This window comes from Amia ocellicauda, chromosome 8 (assembly GCF_036373705.1).
Source record: "Amia ocellicauda isolate fAmiCal2 chromosome 8, fAmiCal2.hap1, whole genome shotgun sequence".
Lineage (NCBI taxonomy): Eukaryota > Metazoa > Chordata > Actinopteri > Amiiformes > Amiidae > Amia > Amia ocellicauda.
Genome location: NC_089857.1, coordinates 43,628,705 through 43,649,283, shown reverse-complemented (window position 1 = coordinate 43,649,283; position 20,579 = coordinate 43,628,705). Strand labels below are relative to the sequence as shown.

Sequence of the window (20,579 nt, the reverse complement as noted above, 5' to 3'; positions counted from 1 at the left end):
GGCATTAAAGTGACCCACTTGCCCGCCAACAAGGGTACAAATGGATGGAAGCCAAAGAGGAGCTGATCTCGTTCATTTGGTTGGTGTGGGCTGATGGATCCCAGTATTTCCTCCAGCCAGCGGCTGCAGGATCTGAGGGAGTCAGTGCCTACAGTGTGCTGTGGTTTCCTCTCTGTTGTTATGGTCTATCAATGTCTCAAAGTCTCAGCATTGTATTTTCCTCTGATATGAGAGTGTTCATTTCAGGATCTGAGTAAAGACTAAGAGTTGCAGATTCCTTTCAAAAAACCTCTGATGTGATATGCAGTCTCCTGTCTCTCTTCCTCAGAGCAAAGCAGTGCAAATATAAAACCGTTTGAACGAGTGAGGTTGTATGTGAATGAAAACAGAAATGCTAGTAGAATGAACTGCCAATGTCACTGGCCTTCGAGTTTCGCTAGAGAAATCGAGACGGAAAGAGCAGATTGCCAGGAAAGTGGAAGTTTCAGCCGTCGGAAAATGATTCCTGGACGTAATTTAGATGTGAAACTGTAGCTTACATTTTTCAAATTCACATATATTTTGGGTTATTTTCATACGGCATGATCTGCTGCGAGGTTTCTGTGTTAGATTTGTGGTATTTCTACAAATTATACGTTATTGTGAATCAAAGTTTTCACAGAGTATTATATTTTGTAAAAAAAAAAAAAAAGTAAGAATGCACAGTTGATCATTTGTTTATTTTGTTAAGTTTACTTTGAGCTGCATCCAGGAAATGTGTCTTGTATCAAATGAATGTGCTCTGGAAATGCATGAATTTGACCTCGTGATAAAAAACAAATTCATCAAGTGTTTCTAAACATAGCTTTTATTTGCTTGTCTCTTAGTCTAATTTTGAAAAATTTCATTTAGTAATTATAAAGGGAAACAGCTATTAATGAACAAATCTGTGTAGCTTTATTATTATTTTTGTTTGTTTGTTTGTTTATTTATTTATTTATTAGCAGACGCCCTTGTCCAGGGCGACTTACAAAATATAAGAGCAATACAAAGTGCAATTAAGATGACTGATTATTAAAGTGTATTTAAAAATAGCAGTTGTGACTTTTACTTGTTAATGTACTGTGAATAAAAGGACATCTGCCATCAGAGCCAGTGATTTTGAATTAATATTTTGGGCATTAAATCTGACATTCATCTATTATCACACCTGCTTTGTAGAGGAATTAAGGTACTAATGTCAAAAGCAAACAAACAAAAACAGCGACACTTTGTTCCAGAAAACTGATTCAAAAAGGGATTAATTTTGTGCAAGTAGAAAAGGTTTTATTATTTTAAAAAGTAGAATAGTATTTTTCACACCATTAAAAAACCCCAATGATTTTTAAATGTATTTAGGTAGCTCCTGATGAATCTCTGTTCTTCCTGCTCTGGGGAAGAGTCCCTCACAAACTGCAGACACGTTTTTAATATTTTCTCTTTGCTGTAAATCCACCGTATCAGTAGAATTCATTAAATCACTCATCAATGACTGGCTTTGAAATAACAGTCCACACAAACCTGTTTATGAATTATATACATGAAGGACTGTTTTTAAACACATTTAGTTTCCTCCGATTCATATTGATATCGGGCTGCTGTTCTTCCATCTAGTATACACACAGACCTTGAACTGCACCTTTAAAGAGTGTGCAATTTTAAATGGTGACAAACACGTCTGAACTACATTTTTAAATCACCCAGAGTGTCTTTTATGCTGTGGCTGCCTTTGGTAATTACTATTGGGTTAAAAAAGCACACACACACAAAACCGTGTTGCTAACTGTTATGTAAGCATAAAAAAGTGACAAATAAAGAACTAATGAGATGCAAGCTGAAAATATACACAAATATGCTAATGCATCCTGTCCCAGCAAGAGTTAAAGCTCTGACACATTTACGGCGGCAATTCCGTTTTTATTTACGAACCCATAACCATGACCTCGGGGGCACGTTCCTGGACCCCGCGCTGACGGCCGGTGACAGGGAGGGTGTGGAGTCTGCCAGGGCCTGTCCTCTCGGTGAGGAAGTCCCCTTTAACATTCTTCTGTCCTTCATCCTGGAGGAGATTAACTAGAGATAACCCGGATTGTACCGATGTTGCCACAGCTGCTGTTGTCCTTTTCAAACTGGATGCTGGAAATACAGCTTTAAGCTTTTCTGTTTTCATTCCTTAAAAAAAAACACATCACCCTGAAGTGCTGTGTGAACCAAGACTGGGTACCAGTAGTTAATGAGAGAGCACTCACTTCACAATAACAACACGACACTGAATTGTTGCAGACAAAGGCATGCAAACGTGTTGAATCCAAAAGGAGGGCTGTTTTGCTGATTTCAAGCTTCTGCAAACTGAATTGTGTTTGTTTTTACATTCCTCGGCTCCGACTGACAGTTTATTGTTCGTGAGAGAGGCAGGCATTGCCATGTGAGAGGAACGGGTTTGCATAGGATGTACACGTGTAGGATTTTATATCCATTCTGTGTCGGTCATATTACAGTATAGTTTAAATGTTAAGGAACAGCAGATGAAATATGAAGAATCAGTTGAGGGAATAGTAATGTAAATCTGTGTGACACAACTCACAGTGCTGGGACAGGGTTGTGTTTCCATTCTCTGCAAGACCAAGAGCATTTCTGGCTACACAGAACTCAAATCCCTTCTCCTCCGGCACAAGAAGAACGCAGAATTCAGTTTCTTCGTTCAACACCAGTTTGATCTGAGTTTTGATTTTGAATTGTCTGAATGTCTGTCTTTTTTCACAATCCAAGTAGTCAGTAAAATTTGATGATTTCTACAAAGAGGCGCGCAATATATTGAGATGTTGGAAGAAAGTACAGAATGCAAACTCAGTCGGTTATATATACATTTATGTATTTTGTTTAGCGTGCTCAGGTTTAGAAGTAGAAGTAGGATTCTTTTAAATGGTTGTAGTTAAAACAATAACACAAATTAATTGGCTGAAAAATTAGAGTTATTAAAGAGACAGTTCAGGAAAAAATGAACAAAAAATATATGCAAATTTAATTTGTTACTGGTCCATAACATGGCTTGAGGTTGCAACAGTAACAGACATACATCAAAAGGAACATAAGAGGCAATCTATTAAATAAACCATGTAAGACTGTTGGAAGTGGATCCCTGGTCACGTGCTGAAAGCTAATACCATAAAGCTTTTTCTTGGATGCAGATAAAAACAGAATAACAATTAGAGGTTTTTCAAAACACAGATAACTGCATTTTCTGTGTGTGTGTGCGTGTCTCTACTTTTACCAGAAATGCACTACAAATGTAATATAAATATTTAGTTTCTTTTGAAGAAAAATTGAACCGTTTTCAGACTCCTGCTTGCCGGCTCTCAGGCAGACATCGAATTGGAATTTGTTATTATAGCATTTATGAATAGAGATTCATCTTAATTTCCCTGATAACTTCAGTATATATTCACGGAAAGCTGTCACAGAGTCCTTTTTGTTTCCGAATTTGCGATTGCAGGATATTTGTTTCAATGTATTAGATATTATAACAACATTATATAACTGTTGTCTTGTCTTGTAAATGTCACAGACTAAATAGTGTTTTGATTAGGTTTTGATGAAGACAGAGTTGGGCTCAGTTCCAATTCAGGTCCAGTTTAATTTTGGAACTGGAATTGAATAACATTAGAGTTTCAGAACTGGAATTGGCTGCACTGAAGTGGGATTGTAATGACGGACTTTAACTCTCCCGGAAGGGTTACTTTATACCAGTAACCTTTTACTTTATTTTTTGCAAGCATGCTAACTTTGTTTCTAATATCATAAGCACTTCCTAAAACAATTTACATCTGCGCTGAAACTTGAAAGCGCTTGCAGGAGCAATGTCTAGTTCTGTTACACACTGGTGGTCACGTGTATATCTTATCTGAACAATCTATTTAGATACAACTAAGAAAGGCTGAACCAACATTAGGTCTGACTCATTATTGATTGAGGTGAGAGGTGTGTTGCTACTCTTGTTGTCCAGGTGTGACCTGGTGTTTTTTAAGGAATGTATTGACACTTAAGGAGTATCCTCTATATTCTGACTCATAGACAATATGCATGACCCAAAACCTACAAGGAATAGAAACAGGAACTGTAAAATATATGCTCTGCAACTTAAAGCATGGAAGTTCGATCAATTCATTAGGCTATAATTCTTCTCCACGTTATTTGATCCAAGATGATCATGATTTTTCAGAAACTGTTTGTTTTTGTTTGTGAAGCTCATCTTGTTTTATTTCCACATTGTGCTTTGTTTTTACATTGTCGGTTTTCTTTTTTAAAAGAACGATTTGTATAGATTTGTTACAAAAAAAAATGTTTCCACAGAGGTAGACCAAATATGGCCGATTTTCATTGAAACGCTTTACAGTGGAGAACATTTTCCTCACAGTTTTTGTTTTGACACTTATCCAAGAGACAGTGAGCACTTTTTGACGTGACCAAACACAACCCAAAGTTAAATAGAAACGAATCCAGCTTTGGCCCAGAGTCTGCTTGTTGCCCACTGTAGTTGGGGCTCTTCAGGAAATGCCTGATCGCTTGGACAGCTGCCTCAGCGCTGGCAGCTGTCCTTTAAAAACAGTTAAGTGTCGGGCCCAAACGCAAACCGTTCAACATCAAATCATCTGCATACAGCAGGCAGCATGAAACAATATATAAACACACACACACTCACAGAGCCCTCATGAATTCAGGCATTGGAGGAGTGTATCACAGGACCCTCACATGCATTGGAGGCTGTTGCTGCCCATCACACTGCCAGACATATTATATATTGGCGTTTGGGGGAGAGTTGTTCTCCGTTGTGGCGCTAATTGAGCTGTACGTTGGTTGTGTGTCGCTGGGCTGTGGGCGCACATTCCTCTGAAGGTGTTGCCATCCCTGCCGAGCTGCGGACTGCAGGGTCCTGGCTGTCTCTGCGAGGGAGGCTGAGAGGATGAGGTGGTCCCACGACACGCTGACCATCCTCAGCCCTGCAGATAGTGTGTGTTGTGCTGCTCGGACGGTGTGTTGTTTTGTTGGGATAGTAGGTTTAGCTTTGCAGACACACTGTTTGGTTTATGGAAAGTGTGTTTTGCTGCGCCGATTGTGTGTATTTTTTATTGTACTATTGAGTTTGTACGCCTGGACTCTAAGGAATGGAAAGATATTTCACATTTTCCAGAGTATACTTTACATTTTTATATGCCATTTGCGATCTGTCTAAACAGCCTCAAATTTGTGTATAACTGGCTCAGTGCTGCAGGCAAAACTCACAACCCTGGAAATTGCTCTCCTGGTTGTAGTCCCACCTACTGCTTTCTCTTGGAGCTGAAGAATGTAAAAAATGCTTAATCTGTGACATTGTGTCAGGTGGGCACAATGCACCCCCCCATCACTTTGCCGTTTCCTGTGAAATGGAGAGATTTGACGTCAACCTGAAATCAACATCAATCTGAGTTGGACAGCAATAGCTTCTCAAATGATCAGCTTGTCTTCTCTGTCATGATTTTCCTTTCACCTTCAGTCACTTGTTTGTATAAGCAGGACACCCAGTTTTTCTATATCCTGCAATTATGTCTGTGTACTGCATTGACATTTCTTGCAATCTCCTTAAATGTCTATCTCTTCCTTGTGAAGTGTAACAGTTAATCTGGCTGTGTGTTCAGGTCATTGTCGTATTGAAAAACAGATAGTCACTAAGACCCTAGACACACGGGTAGCTATCTTTTGTGTGCTGTCCATATGCCTTTATTAGTGTTCTAATCATTACTAATTTACGTGTACCTTTTATTTTTACCTCCAGTTATATATATCTGTGGACCGTTGGATACCTTCCTGAAGATCATGCACCATTTCCAGAAGGAAGGTTTAAATCCCGAAGACTACGCCATCTTCTACCTGGACGTGTTTGCAGAGAGTCTACGTAGCGACGCGTCGAAAGAGGCTAACAAACCTTGGCAGAACACGGAGAACTACTGGAAGGATCCTGTGGAGGTTTTTAAGGTATAAAACTTACATAAGAACGTAAGAACATGAGACAGTGTCCAATCGAGAGGAGCCCATTGGCCCCATCGTGCTCGTTTGGTGTCCATTAATAACTAAGTGATCAAGGATCCTATCCAGTCTGTTTTTGAATGTTCCCAAATTGTCTCTTCAGCCACATCGCTGGGGAGTTTGTTCAGATTGTGACGCCTCTCTGTGTGAAGAAGTGTCTCCTGTTTTCTGTCTTGGAGGAAGGAATCTTGTGATTTCTCTTTTAAGTTTAAAACATGGAACGATTGCACAATATTGAACATGTGGGAGACTCAACATACTTTTTCACACTCCAGTGGTATTAGAGTGAATAGTAAAACCTATATAAGAAAAGCATATGCAGATCTTTCTTGTGTTGGTAAAAACACATTTTGTTTCTGCTCTTTTTCATAAATTCACCATGTTGTTGATATTTTAGTTTAGTTAGTTTGTTTGGTGTTGTAACCAGATTATTTTTTATTTGTTACCCAAATATTATTTCTTGTTTGTTAATAGCAGTGTACAGTCCTACTGTTTCAGGTTTTATTAGTGGAGATCAGACACTTTCAGATCTGCACGGCTGTGTAATTATTCACAGACAATTTTGCTCCTGGTTAGATGACACACACAGTAAGATGCAACAGTTACTATCAGAGAGTAAAACATTGCTATTCTCTTTAACAAAGGGTTACCTGGTTATATAGCAAGCTGTAGGAGGGTGAAAGATGTCCTCAATCTGTATGCAATCACTTTAATCTCTCCTGTGAGTTATCATTACCAGCAGCATCACTGTTTATTATTCCCCCCTTCCCCCCAGTCTGTGTTTGTCATCACCTACCGAGAGCCCGACAACCCGGAGTACTTTGAGTTTCAGAAGCAGCTGCACTTCCGAGTGAAGCGGGATTTCAACGTGAAGCTGGAGCCGTCTCTGGTGAGTCATTAATAATGTAACAAACAACGAGCAGAGGGTCATAAACACGGAGGGACTCCAAAAATACTCCATTCGCAGGAAATGTCAAGCATGCCCAAAACATATCGGCACTTATCAGTCAAACATGTGAGGATTAGATGGAAAATCTTTTTAGTTGAAAAAAAACAATCACCATTAAAGCTGACAGAAAACTATACAACTGTACTCATTTGTGGCTTCATTTCCAGTAAGATGCAGCTTTCTCCTCATCATAAACATAACTGCTGTGACATCCAGGTCTGTAGTTTGCTATTCGTGGGTCGGTCAAAGCCCCATAACATATAACACACATAAAAATGATTTGGTCCAAGATCAAACAGAACAGTCCTACAGAATTGATTTATATACCCACAATCATTTGGGATAGCATTGAAACAGGGATTGTTTGGAAAAGCTGCTCTGTGATTGGCTGCTTTCTCATGTGTGGTTTAAAATACACATTTTAATCTGCCTTACATTGGTCACTTTGGAAAATATATAGAGAGAAACAACTCCTCGTTATATCATCTATTGATGTTCACCTGAAAGGGTAAGAAAGAAAGAAAATGAGCTGTTTTTCGTTCACAATGAACACTGAAGTTACATAACTGGGCCAATTATACGTCTGTCCGCACTGAGTACGTGATGCTGCCTGTAAACTCTGACAGACGTGGGCTCATACTGTGGAGCTGGGGTCGCATGTTATCATTTCCTCTGACTTCAAACAGCATTTAAATATTGTATACTACTCATCTGTATGAAAGACGAGGAGGAGCGCGTCTGTTTGTTTAGAAGGACTGCGGTGATAATATACTGCTCGGTTTGTGGAAAAACGTGTCACTTGCTTATAAAAACACATTTGTAGGCATGCGTCTTTTGGGTGTTTATGTGTTGGTATTTCTTTCAGTTTCTTTAGGATTTTCTATCACTCTCTCCCTTATATTCACATATATAGTAGGTAGGGTCTATATATGTGTAGGTATTATTTTTTTGTAAAGCTAAATATTAGCTCTGCTGATAATATCCGCCTTCGCTGTGTACCAGTTTGTCCGGCACATAGAGCGCCTTCCCTTCAGGGAAATGTATTTGCAAAGAAATATTAGAAAACGAAACTTTATCCCCCTCAGCTGAAGTGTTTCATTTTGCTGGCAGACCCCAAGCCATGGAGAGGCCTCACCTCTGAAAGAGAGAGAGACACAGTGAAATTAACTTTTCACAGCCCCAGAAAAAGAATCTTTTGGACGCCGATGTGTTACGGCCTTGTAGTGTGTCAGCAAGGGACTGTGCAAAGAGTTCAGAGTGAGGTCTGCGAGGGTATGCTGGGAAGAGAAGCTGCTGAGGTCCTGGTTTCACATTCACCTGGACCGGGGAATGGACCAGGACACCTTAGAAACATGATACAATAGTGAGATTTAACAATGCTGTTTTTCTCGGCATTTCACTGCGTAATGTAATTGACCAGCTAAACTGAGGCACATGTGGATTTTTATTAAATGATGCTTTTGAATGTCGACTGCAAATATGTCACACAACAAGCCAGAGCCATTAAAATCCTAAAAGCTGTATATTTTCCTCTCTCTCTCTCTCTCTCTCTCTCTCTCTCTCTCTCTCTCTCTGTCTCTCTCTCATGCACTCGGTAGTTTCTCTGTGGAAAAACAGCTCAGTATGCAAGCGTGAAAGCTGTGAAGGCACTGGCTTCTATCTTCTGCATTTCGTATGTCTTAATAACTGTCAAACTCATGCATTTTTATACATGACAATGTATATTTTTCACGGTGCTGTTGTTTTAATTTACTGGTCAGCCAAATGAAAGATGGAGAGCGATGCTGAGCACTCCTACACATGGAGTCGGTAGCAGGGAAGACAATAAAATGGTTTTAGGGTAAAATGCAAATGATTTAAAAAAAGAAAAACACTTAAAGCACAATCTATTTTTTAACCAGTATTCTCCATATTGCCCTACAGGTGGATTTCATAGCAGGCTGTTTCTACGACGGGTTTATGTTGTATGCTCAGGCCCTCAATGAGACGCTTGCGGAAGGGGGGTCTCAGAGAGACGGCATCAAGATCACACGCAAAATGCAAAACCAGCGGTTCTGGGGTGAGTTTTGTTTAGATTGTTTTGTGTGCATTGCTTTATCAAATTAAATTCTTTATAAAAGCACAGGAATTTCCCACCCAAATTAATCTATTGCCACTATTACGATTTGCATGTTTCATGATATCCTATTATCCCACTTCCTTCTGTCTTCAATGACTGTGGCGAAGTCAGTTATATTTACATTTTGTCCTTGTTATCAATATATATATATAGGGAAGCATTAAGACAACTTAAAGGCAAACTTTTAATCGTTTTTTGTTTGTTTGTTTGTTTGTTTAGATGAGTACTAGAGAAAGTGAGGTTTTACATTATTAATCTTAATCATAATTAACACCCTCAAACAATGTGCTTAATTTACAATTAGAGTTATTGGGAAGCAAACTGGTGTGGTTTTGTATTTAAAGTATTGAAGTATAGACTCTCAGTGGACTGACTGCGTCGACATTTGGGGTTTCACAACACAACGCTTCACTGTTTAAAACTGCAGGACAACTCACACAAACACAACTTCCTCTTTTTATTGTTCATCTTAACTATGTACGCCTCCCCACCAGTCCTGGTCCGCAGCCCGAAACCCGAAGCCTGGATGGCTCTGTTGTCTGACCTCATGGCTTCTTGCCAAATGTGAAATTACCAAACCATGTGTCCTTGGCAGGCATGTGTGGGGGTCCCGTCCCCCTCACAGAAAACGCCTCCCCGCTAGGCTCCTCGCAGGAAATCTGTTTCTAATATCCCCTCATGTGCGCACCTTCACCATATGTCTGAGATGTTTTCTGCGCTGGGACATCACATGAGCCCTGAACACGAGCATCTGCTGCAGCACCCCCCCCTTTAACGGGCACTGAACTTAACCCCAATAAAAACGAATGGAATGGGGTTTTGGAAATGGACGGCTTATGGAGCAGAAGTGTTTGCTATGCAATATATTGTAATGGAAGGTGGGACTGCTAATGGCTTAATGTATCTCAAATCCAACCCTCATAAATAATTTAAGAAATGCAATGAAGATAAAATTGCAGCAGATCGTTTGGGAGTTAGAGGCCGTTTCCGCCCTGACATCTTTGTTTCTGAACCGATGACATATCCAGGATATCTGTTGTCACGATAAAAGGTACCTCAGTAGATACCTAATTGTGCTTGAAGTTTCCAATACCAGGACACTAGGCAACAGTACACAACAAAACATTATTTTTATTCCTTTTCCTCAACTTTTAATAAACTATAAATGTTTCTTGAAAGATGTAGGAAGGTTTGGGAGTTCATACCCATTTATTACCATAAAATCTCTCATCAGTCATCAATATTTATGTATATTTACTGCTCCTTCTAAGCTGACACTGAACAAAATGTGTTGATTTCATTGTCAATGAGTGTTTGTAGATCTGACTAAGAAACTTAAATACCTGGATAAGGTATAAATAAATAAATAATAATATAAAATGTAATAATAATATACATGCTATTCCAGGGTTTAATCAAATTATACAAGAGACCAGGAAGAAAGTAAAGAAAAGGTTAAAGGAAACACAGCCAGTCGCCGTACGGAGAAGGGCTCGTCTCTGGGATTGCGAACCACCGCTACTCCATTACTTTGCTAAGTAAAGTGTAGTATCAACAACAGATAAGCTGATAGGTAACTACTCGCTTTAACGCTACAATCAGGGAGACTGCGTTCCCCGTTTACGTCTGCAGAAAGACAGCATCGCGGTACAAAAACAGGAGAGGGATGTGAAACCCAAGACGTCTCACTTCCGGAGAGAAAAACGGCCCCGAGATCACAGATCGATGCGGTACTTTTAGGCAGTCAATGAAACGTCTCACAGGCTGCCCCTACAAAACTGTCACTCACTTCCTCAATGTCCTTGTAAATAATGCAGCGCCTCGACAGGAAACGGTGCGGCGCGGGCCCCCGGGGGGACGGCTCTCGGATCGCCCGTCCCCTGCGTGTTTGGGACGCGGCCATCTTCATTCTCATTCTTAATCTTCGCCTCTTCAGACATGAGAATGAGCAGACTCACTGCGTGGAGCGCGGCCGGCCGGCGTCCCTCAGTGCCGTGTTTACCCTTCTGCTGCGATCAGCATCAGGGAAAAATATGGGCCGGGTGCCAGGCCTAAGATCCCAGCAAAGAGCTCTCCTCAGAAAGGGCCTTTGTGGCATTTCTTGGGCCGAGTTCAACATCATTTAGATTTTAAAATGCGCCACTTATGTCATTTTTTTTCTTCTGGTTTTAAATTAAACAAACAAACAAACAGAAATACTCTATGTGGACTGAGGAAGCATCATGATCATTTCAATTATTATTATTTTAATTACCCAATTTGATGAATTAGGATGATTGAAACTGAAGTTCTCTCGTGTGTCTCACTCTTGATGTCACAAGGTATTAAAGTGGGTTTGAATCCCCCTTTCAGAAGCTCTTTAAAAAGGTATAAATTGGGCAGTGATTGGTCATCTGCTCAGTTAACAAGGTCATTATTTTCCAGGCGTCACCGGCCTTGTGAGCACAGACAAGAACAATGACCGCAACACGGACTTCAACCTGTGGGCCATGACTGACCACAAGACTGGCCAGTACGGGGTGAGTTTCCGTTCGTGATGAGCGTTTCAAGAAATAAAATACACATATATTTCAGTTGCAAAATACAAATAACAGACGTTTTGCACCATCTTTGCAAATGTTCATGGAAGAGCATAAAGAAAAGTACGATTTTATTTGATTTTGCAATTTCGATGTTGCTTGAAGTGCGCTGGCATTGGCGGATATAACAGAAGCCTCTGTCTGGATTTATATAACCTAACACATAGCACATATAACCTACACATTCAAGCTTATTTTAGCAAAGATTTTGTGAATTCGACTCCAAACTCTTGAATACTCCGCATGGTGGTGTGTCTTGCTCTCCCTACAGATGTGTTATATTTGCATCAGCTGAGATTTGGGGTTGCAGAGAGCAGCACACTTTTAAAATACAATATATACAGTATATACATATATGTGTATATATATGTATCATATGTACATAACATACGCACCGTACGCAGAGTGAAATGTAGCGGCTCGTTGCATAACTTCTTAAGGACCAAAAGTGATTTTAAACATTAAAATGTAGAGTATTTGACGGGGAATGAAAGATTAATGGTAATTTAAAAAGCAATATAGTTAGAACAACAGTGATATAATATATACCATGTGTTGCAAGTGGTAAAAAGACCAGAACCAGGCCCTTGGAAACGTTCTTCCATAAATTGAATAATGTGTAGCTCGAAAACCAAAAACATGGTTAGGGGCTGATGCCATGTATAATTCAAACCAAATGTTCAACTGTAAGCAGGAGAGGAAATGTTTCCAAAGCCTTGAGCGGCGCATTGGAAATTGGGTTGCGCTGGGAAATACACATCTACACGGGGGGCTGCGCTGCCTCCGCGCTGGGGGGCACAGTGAGAGGGTCCTGGCACCCCTATATGAGGCGATAAACAGTGGGGATTTCTGAAAGGGGAAAGAGAGGCTGCTGGTTGCGATTGTCATTAAAAAATCTCTTTCAACTCATGTCGTGATCTCAAGTCAGATGGTTTTTACGTACAGTAGAGGAATAGGTGACCGGGGGGAAATCTCTCTGTCTTTCTATCTCTCTATCTGTCTATCTGTCTGTCTATATAGTCTATGTAGTCGGCAGTATGTGGGCGATGGGAGGGTATTGAGGGTCTTGAATTGTTTATGGTTTGATGCATAAGATTATACCGTGTTATTGCTTTTTGGATTTGTTAAATAAAGTTCATTTTAAAACCTAACCCTATCTCCCTCTCTCTCTCTCTCGCTATTTGTGTGCATTATAGTGTAGGTTTTGGTTGTTCACACTAGTATTTATTAAGCGAATATAAAAGTTTTTAGCACAGGATGAGTCACTCGCTTTAGTAAGAGCTGCTCTGAAAACCTCTTCATTTCAGTAGATCAGATTTATAACCCACTCTCCGTCACCACGTCGGCCTTTTTGTTCGGTTTATCAGAGGCGCTTCTCTCTCTCGCTGCACAGCGCAGGGGCATCACAGTGGCTGGCAATGAAACATTTCAACAGCCTTTTTAAAACAGATATGAAAAAACAGATGTTATTACAGGGCACTCAGAGAGTGTCTGTGAGCGGCTCTTTACATTCGAGTCTCGGCAGAGTGGGACAATCACACACACCCCCCTCGGTTAGTTCAGTCACTTATATCTGGAGTTGCGTTGAGCGTTTTTCTGATTCCTAAACATCTGTCTCTACAGAGGTGCGATCTCTCTCTTTCTACCAGTCATTGTTCTGACCTATTTCACTCTCTCTGTTTCCCAGCATGAACTCATGGAAAAGACTGTGAACCAGTGCTATGGGGGGAGACAGGAATATAGCCCATAGCACTGAATACAATGATAAATAAATGAATAAATATAACTATATTACTGTCATCAAGCCACTGTTTCTAGAGTTTAGATTTGAAAAGCAGAGCAGGTTGTACCTTCTCCTCTCATTCTCACAGAGACCTTATAAGCTGCACACAAAACAGGAAGCTGCAAATTAAAATTAATTAACAACCACAACAACAACCACAACAAAAAAATGAATCTATCCTTTCCAGGAAAATGAATGTAATCCTTTTCTCATTACCCTTTGATGCAGATAGTTGCTCATTTCAATGGAACCAATAAGGAAATGATCTGGTCTTCATCAGAAAAGATCCTGTGGCCCAAAGGGGCCCCTCCTCTGGACAACCCCCCATGCGTGTTCAGCACGGACGACCCCGCCTGCAGTGACGGTAAGACACGCTCTGACTTCCTACGTAACATAAATTAAACGGGGAACAACAATAAAAGAATTCCTCCAATTTTATTTAAATGTCCATTAGAAGTATCACATGTCTGAATGGCTGAATTCATAATTAAAGGACCATTGATCAAGATTAAGACTGTATTAGAGCATAAGAACATAAGAAAGTGTCCAGTCGAGAGGAGCCCATTCACCCCATCGTGCTCGTTTGCTCATCTAGATTCATTCAGTTTGCAAAGATACAGAAATCATTATTATCAATTACCCATATTTACCAAATTTAATTAACCTTTTTTAATTAACATTTTTACTTTTAAGAACATAAGGACATAACAAAGTGGAAAAGAGAGCCCATTCGCCCAATCGTGCTCGTTTGGTGTCCATTAATAACTAAGTGATCAAGGATCCTATCCGGTCTGTTTTTGAATGTTCCCAAATTGTCTCTTCAGCCACATCGCTAGGGAGTTTGTTCAGATTGTGACACCTCTCTGTGTGAAGAAGTGTCTCCTGTTTTCTGCCTTGAATGCCTTGAAGCCCAATTTCCATTTGTGTCCCCGGGTGCGAGTGTCCCTGCTGATCTGGAAAAGCTCCTCTGGTTTGATGTGGTCACAAATTTAATGTAAACAGTGTATGAAAGGGGTTTTTCATCTTCCAAAATATCCTGTTCTTTCGTCCTTAACAGATTTGTTAATGGAAGAATGAGTGAATTAATGAATGTAAAAATATATCAAACACAAGGACTTTTAACATTAATATACCTTACAATACATCAGCACAGCTCAAACTAAACCGGGAACTCACATACAACATACTGACACAAACATGGAGAATAGAAAACCCTGTGTCTGTCTTACGAGTGACTCCGAAAGGACTCATTTATGTAGTTTATTATATACACGCAATGTAATGTTTACTCTTCTTAAGTGGGTTTATAATCCTTTTTTTGGCCACGTCATGTACTCTCAAAGAGACCACATGCAAAATACAGTACAATCCTGGAAATTCAACTGATCTTGTGCAGCATTGGTTAAGAAAGAATACAAATCCAAGCCAGTCCCTTCCTACACCCTTTGGGCTAATAATCTCTGTCATGTTTATACCGTGTAAACACAGGAATCTCCCCGGTACAGTATCAATCTCATTGACATGTAAGACCGCACCATGAATAACTCCTAAAACCTGTATTAAAGTATGAAATAATTCAATTAAAGTGTAAACCTGTATTTTGCTATTTACAAAATTTGAATTTATGTAACGTGATATAACATGTATATGTATTTCTTGTAAAGCCCATTATGGAAATCAAAATAAAATAAGTAGAAGTCCCTCATATTTTTTTCTCCAGTACATCCTGACAGTTTTCCAATAAGCCTCAGTGATCTTTATTTAATGACTCTTCCCTCAGGTCCCTTGTCGGTGATCGGGATTGTGGCTCTGGGGACCGGCTTCGCACTAATAATTTTTGGCATTTCCAGTTTTCTCATTTACAGGTGTGTAGCTTTTTACCTAATAAATGCATTGGTTCTGTTGTGTTTCTTTGGTTTGTAATGGTGCGGTATTGTAGACAATAACATTGAGATAAAGGAAATAAAGGAAGCGAACAGTTATCTGATGAGACAGTTGTGCAGATGTGATCATATCACAGCAGACAGCGTGTTATTCAATTACAATGATCATTAAAGCAAAGACACCGCATGTCACAGCGGCCGTACAGAGGAATGCGGTTTCAGCAAAGCACCGGCTGATAAGATATTAATAACGGCTCAGAAATAGGTTTTCATTACGAATTGTCGGGAACTTAGGGGACTCTCGGTCAACGTCTGCAGCACTTTCACACAGTCGTCTCTCAGAGTTCAGCGAGCTTCACAAACTCCACTGACTGTGTTTGCAGGTGAGATGGTTCTGTTTGTGCAGCGCTAGTGTATTTAAGTGTCGCTCGGTTAGCTGAGAAAGAGTGACAGTGCGGTGGCTGATTTCCACGTGGGTGGCAGGCCGTGGCGAAGCTCTCATACAGGGGGCGTCGTTCGCTCAGATGAGTGACCTTCTTAGTCATTGCGTTTGGCCACCATGAAGCTGAGATCTCGGGTTTTCAAAATGCAGTTTATGTTTCAGCTTTCTTCATGATGGCCAGACACACTCAAGCATGAGAGGGCGGAGTGTAAATAAATGTAATCCAAAAACAAAAATGAGAGTCTTAATCAGAAACGTGTTATTGTCTGATGTTACTCATGTCCCAGGGGTTAAAAACAATGTGTATACTTGCCAACATGCCAACATATCCTAAAAGTACTCATACAGACAGAAATATAATTATATTCTTTATACTTACATTGTGATTTGCAGAAATGGGCATGCAAATATATTGAAATTCATCTTGAGAATGTAAAGAAAGAGGTTTTAAGGTACGATGGTGTATGAAAATATATTTCAGCAAACAATTACCTATTTATGTTGATAAATATGTCAACTTGTGGCTGAATTATATTTAAATGTACTGAAATATCTTTTAAAATATTTATGTCTCTATTACTGGGATAATCAGGTCTATTCTTCTCAAGTCTCAAAGTAGCTCATGGATGATAACAATAATAGTAGGAGCAGTTTGAAAGTGTATTATTATATTAATCTCCGCCACCGCGGGGTGAGTCCCGTGTGCTTTGTTGTAACATGCCCTCTGTCCTCTATTTGCATTTGGAGATCGGTGCATGTCAACCCAGAGCAGCGCACTATGAGAGTTGCCAGCCAGCCGGGCGTGGGAGGCTGAGAGTGAGCGTTGTGTGTGTGCCTGACATCTGCGTGTGGACGGGCATGCAAGTGTCAGACAGCACGGTGTGGCACAATCCTCCCCCGCCCGCCGCGCTCACAGGGGTCTGTTCCTCGTGTTTACTCAGGACTGATACACCATGTGTGACTACTATCCTTTGTTGTCTTTTTGATGCCACTGACGCTTCTTGTATGTAAACCTACCCAGATAAATCACTGGTCATATTGCACGTGTGTCTGTTAGGAGTTGAAACTTTATTGACGGTAACTTGCAGAAGGGGTCATGTGACCAGCCGTCCTGTGCCCCCACGGTCTGAGAGCACATGTGGGAGCACCAGATCTGATCTTCTGAAAAATAATGTATAGTTCTCTCTTCAACTACTAAGTGTTTGCAGACAAAGGTCTGGACCAAATGCAAAGCGAGGGGTCACCGCTTGCAAAAGAAAATTCCATCTGTTCTTTGGAATGGATAGAATATTCTTCCCTTCCTTTGACCACATGTGAACTGCCCACCAACTGTGATTGGCATTTATCAGGTTTTGATATCTGAACCTTATTTTAACTCTTTGATTCGCACGTGAGAGAGAGAGAGAGGCAGCGAGAGAGTAGACAGGGTGCACTGTTTATTATGGAGTCAGATGATTAAATTAATAATGTGATTCCAACAATGTATCTCTATTAATCGAATTAAAGCACTTTTGATTGTACTGTACAATCCTAATTAATTGTATGCTTTGGTAAAAAACAAAATCAATGATACACAACGGCTGTATTACAGGAATTGTGGGAAAAAATTACGTTGGTTAAAAAACTGTGCACTGTAAACTAAAATATACAGAACTAAAGACATCAGGTACCCAAATGTATGATCGTGCTGCATTTGGCATGGTTCGAGTGAGCTTTCAACTCACCGCAGGGCTTTGTACTTTTCAACTAGGTAAGCTATGAAACAAATAAAAAGAAACCTGGGAAATACTGCCAGGAGATCTTGGGGTGGTCTTTCTGCAGTAGTTCTGCACTTCTGGACACAATTCAAGTGTCGTCTGTTAATCTTTCTGATTTACTGCAGATCTAGGGCTGCAGTACTGTAAGATTGTAAGTACTGCCAACTTTGTGATATATATATAGTATTTATAATATATATAGACTTACCTGGCCATATTTTATTTTTTTAACAATGTTCCACAATTCCTCAACTCTATAAATGAAACCTCTGCATATTGTGTTTTTAGTTCACAACACACAGTTTTTAAAACTTTTTCTGGATTACTGTATGCAGGTTTTCACGTTTACCTCAACATCTTTAAGATTCATATTTAACACAGGAACATTAAAATCCACATGCACTGAGATATGTCTATTTAAGCTCAATATACACACACACTATAAACTTATAGTTGATACTGTTGTTGTAGCCTCTCTCACTGCATTGGGTTTATTCTGTAAACTAGAATGTGTTTTGCACCACTATTTAATATTGCACTATGTATTTTTGTACTTTTTAAATGTTTTATATCAAGTGTAATTGTGTATTAAATGTAAATCACTCTGGAAATGTATGTGTGTATACATATCTATATATCTATATGTGTTTATATATGTGTGTGCGTGTATATATACACACAAGGTTCAAAGATGGAGATAAAATATAATAATGGTTTCATAATTATGAAACTACAGTTAGCCTCCGTTCAGTGAGGGGAATTGCAGGAGAAGGCAGGCTTGACAAGCGCAGACCCTCATCGACAGACACAGAAGAAGCTGCCTTTAGTTTGACTATGACAATAAAGGCGCTGTAAAGAAGGCAAAGGATGGGAGACTTTCATACCCCGAGCTCGACTTCTACATATTGCAGAGTAAAGGGACACGGTAAACTGTGGTGTTTAAGCTTGAAAACCCTCCTTCAAAAAATGAATCCCTCAGACGTGTCTAGAATGGCAGAAACTCTCAGGACGGGTCAAACAAGCATCACGGGAAAGTTATGGATGTGTGACCTAGTCCAGTTTCAAGTGGAGGCGGGATTAGAGAAGCTAACCAAGCAGTTGAATATGTAGGTGGTGATGGGGAGATTGGGGAATATTGTGTTTGGGTTCCCTCAGAATGATTATATTTGTTAATGCCATGTGACGCAGTAATGCCCCCAAACACACAGCCAGAGCAAAATTACAAAAAGAAAGGAAGAAAGAACAGGGTCTGAAATTGATAAAGGTGTGTCAAGTTGCACTTTCTGTTACCATTTTGCTCTTTTTGATAAATTACCAATCTCTGCAGATCAATACCAGCAAAATAAACTCTATTGCACTTTCCTTTGACAAACTCAATACATGTCCACAGAGATCGATTGTAATTCAGTAAGATTTCCAGGTGACCCCATACTTTTGACCTCAGTGTTAATACAGTGACTTCTGTTTTTAAATATATTTTACAAAATAAATGTTCATAGTTTATTATTATTATTATTATTATTATTATTATTATTATTATTATTATTTTGTACAATAAAGGCACATTGTGATGTTGAGTTCCTTATTCTACTGGTAGTAGCTAAGTCTAGTAATTAAATATAAGACATTTCAAAACATATTCCATGGCTTGGAATACAAGTACGTTTTAACTCTAAACATATGAATACTATATGACCATTGTGAAAACATGAATGTGCACAGTCATGGTTTAGGATTTTATATTTTCCAGACAGTTTTGTTCGTTTGAGTCAATAATAGCTTTAATAACAGCGTCTGATGTTCTCGAATGTTCTGACTGTAAACGATTGTAAATGTGAAGAGTAAAGACACTATGCTTTGATTAAAACACGTCAAATCAAATACTAGATTCAAGGCACGCATTCAAAAATCTTGTCTTTTTCAGTAGAGAACTGAAATTATTTTTCTCAACCTTGGGAATTTGAGAATAACTTTCTTTACGTAATCTTTTTTTATTTGGAACTGAATCTGACGATCAAGATTTTAAAAAGTAATCAATTGGTTACAGCATTAAGAAACCATCCTGTTCTGGTGCTGGTGTACACTAACACTTACACATCAGCGTTTTGTCTTGTTGTACACTTCAATGTGCACAATATTTTTATTCACCAGTAAGAGATCGTATTTGTACTTCTTAGATTAATAAACCTTTCAATATTTTATCCCAAATTTCTTCATGTCTCCGTACAATGTCTCTTATTCTTTAAACTTCCTATTAATAAAACATCGACCTTGTGTGGAGTCTGGTCGGCCGTGTGTGTGGACAGATATTTAAACAGACGCAGCGCTTTGCCGTTTAATGGGGGGCTGCTCAGTCAAAGGTATTCACATATGGGTCTGGAGAACAATAGGGCCACTGTGAAGCACAGCCTTTAACAGTGCATGTGCAAGAGAAAAAAAACTGCTGTCAGTGGCTTTGAAATGAATGCCTTTAAATAGAAAAATGTGCATTTTTTAATGAATTCTTTTAATGGTGTTTCCTGTAAAAACTTCTGTCTATCGTTCGCTGCCAATGGAATTGCAGTTTCGTTCTTTTATTCCTGGCTGTTCAATGCTTGGCTTTTGTTCTCCATTTGGAAGCTGACGAATGTGTACGGCTTCAAAACTATTTTCTTTTCAGCAAAATGTACATTGGAAGAAAGATTCTGTATGCATTCCAGCAGATACAAATGATGAGAATATATATATATATATATATATATATATATATATATATATATATATATATATATATATATATATGAGAACAGAATCTCATGGCACTGTGTTAATGAAAGGAGTTGATGTGATTTTAAATTAGATTCGGTTCAGGTAGACGCACACACACACAGCTGTGCCACATATATAGAAAACTCTTTTCATTCTAAAGCCTGTCTTCTTTAATTTGTATTTTGTTACAATTGTTTAATTACAAAATCCACAGACATTTCTTAGGCTAGATTTGTTAAAC

General features: G+C 39.3%; 1 protein-coding gene across 1 annotated transcript in view; it reads left to right on the top strand.

The window, feature by feature from the left end:
• The window catches only part of npr2 (natriuretic peptide receptor 2), a 48,245-nt gene that overhangs the window by 7,693 nt on the left and 19,973 nt on the right, over nt 1-20,579 (top strand). The window contains exons 2-7 of the mRNA XM_066711577.1: nt 5,828-6,027; nt 6,854-6,967; nt 8,951-9,086; nt 11,571-11,665; nt 13,737-13,872; nt 15,289-15,373. Of these exons, the coding sequence (XP_066567674.1) occupies nt 5,828-6,027; nt 6,854-6,967; nt 8,951-9,086; nt 11,571-11,665; nt 13,737-13,872; nt 15,289-15,373 (766 nt within the window). The remainder of the gene's footprint in view (nt 1-5,827; nt 6,028-6,853; nt 6,968-8,950; nt 9,087-11,570; nt 11,666-13,736; nt 13,873-15,288; nt 15,374-20,579) is intronic.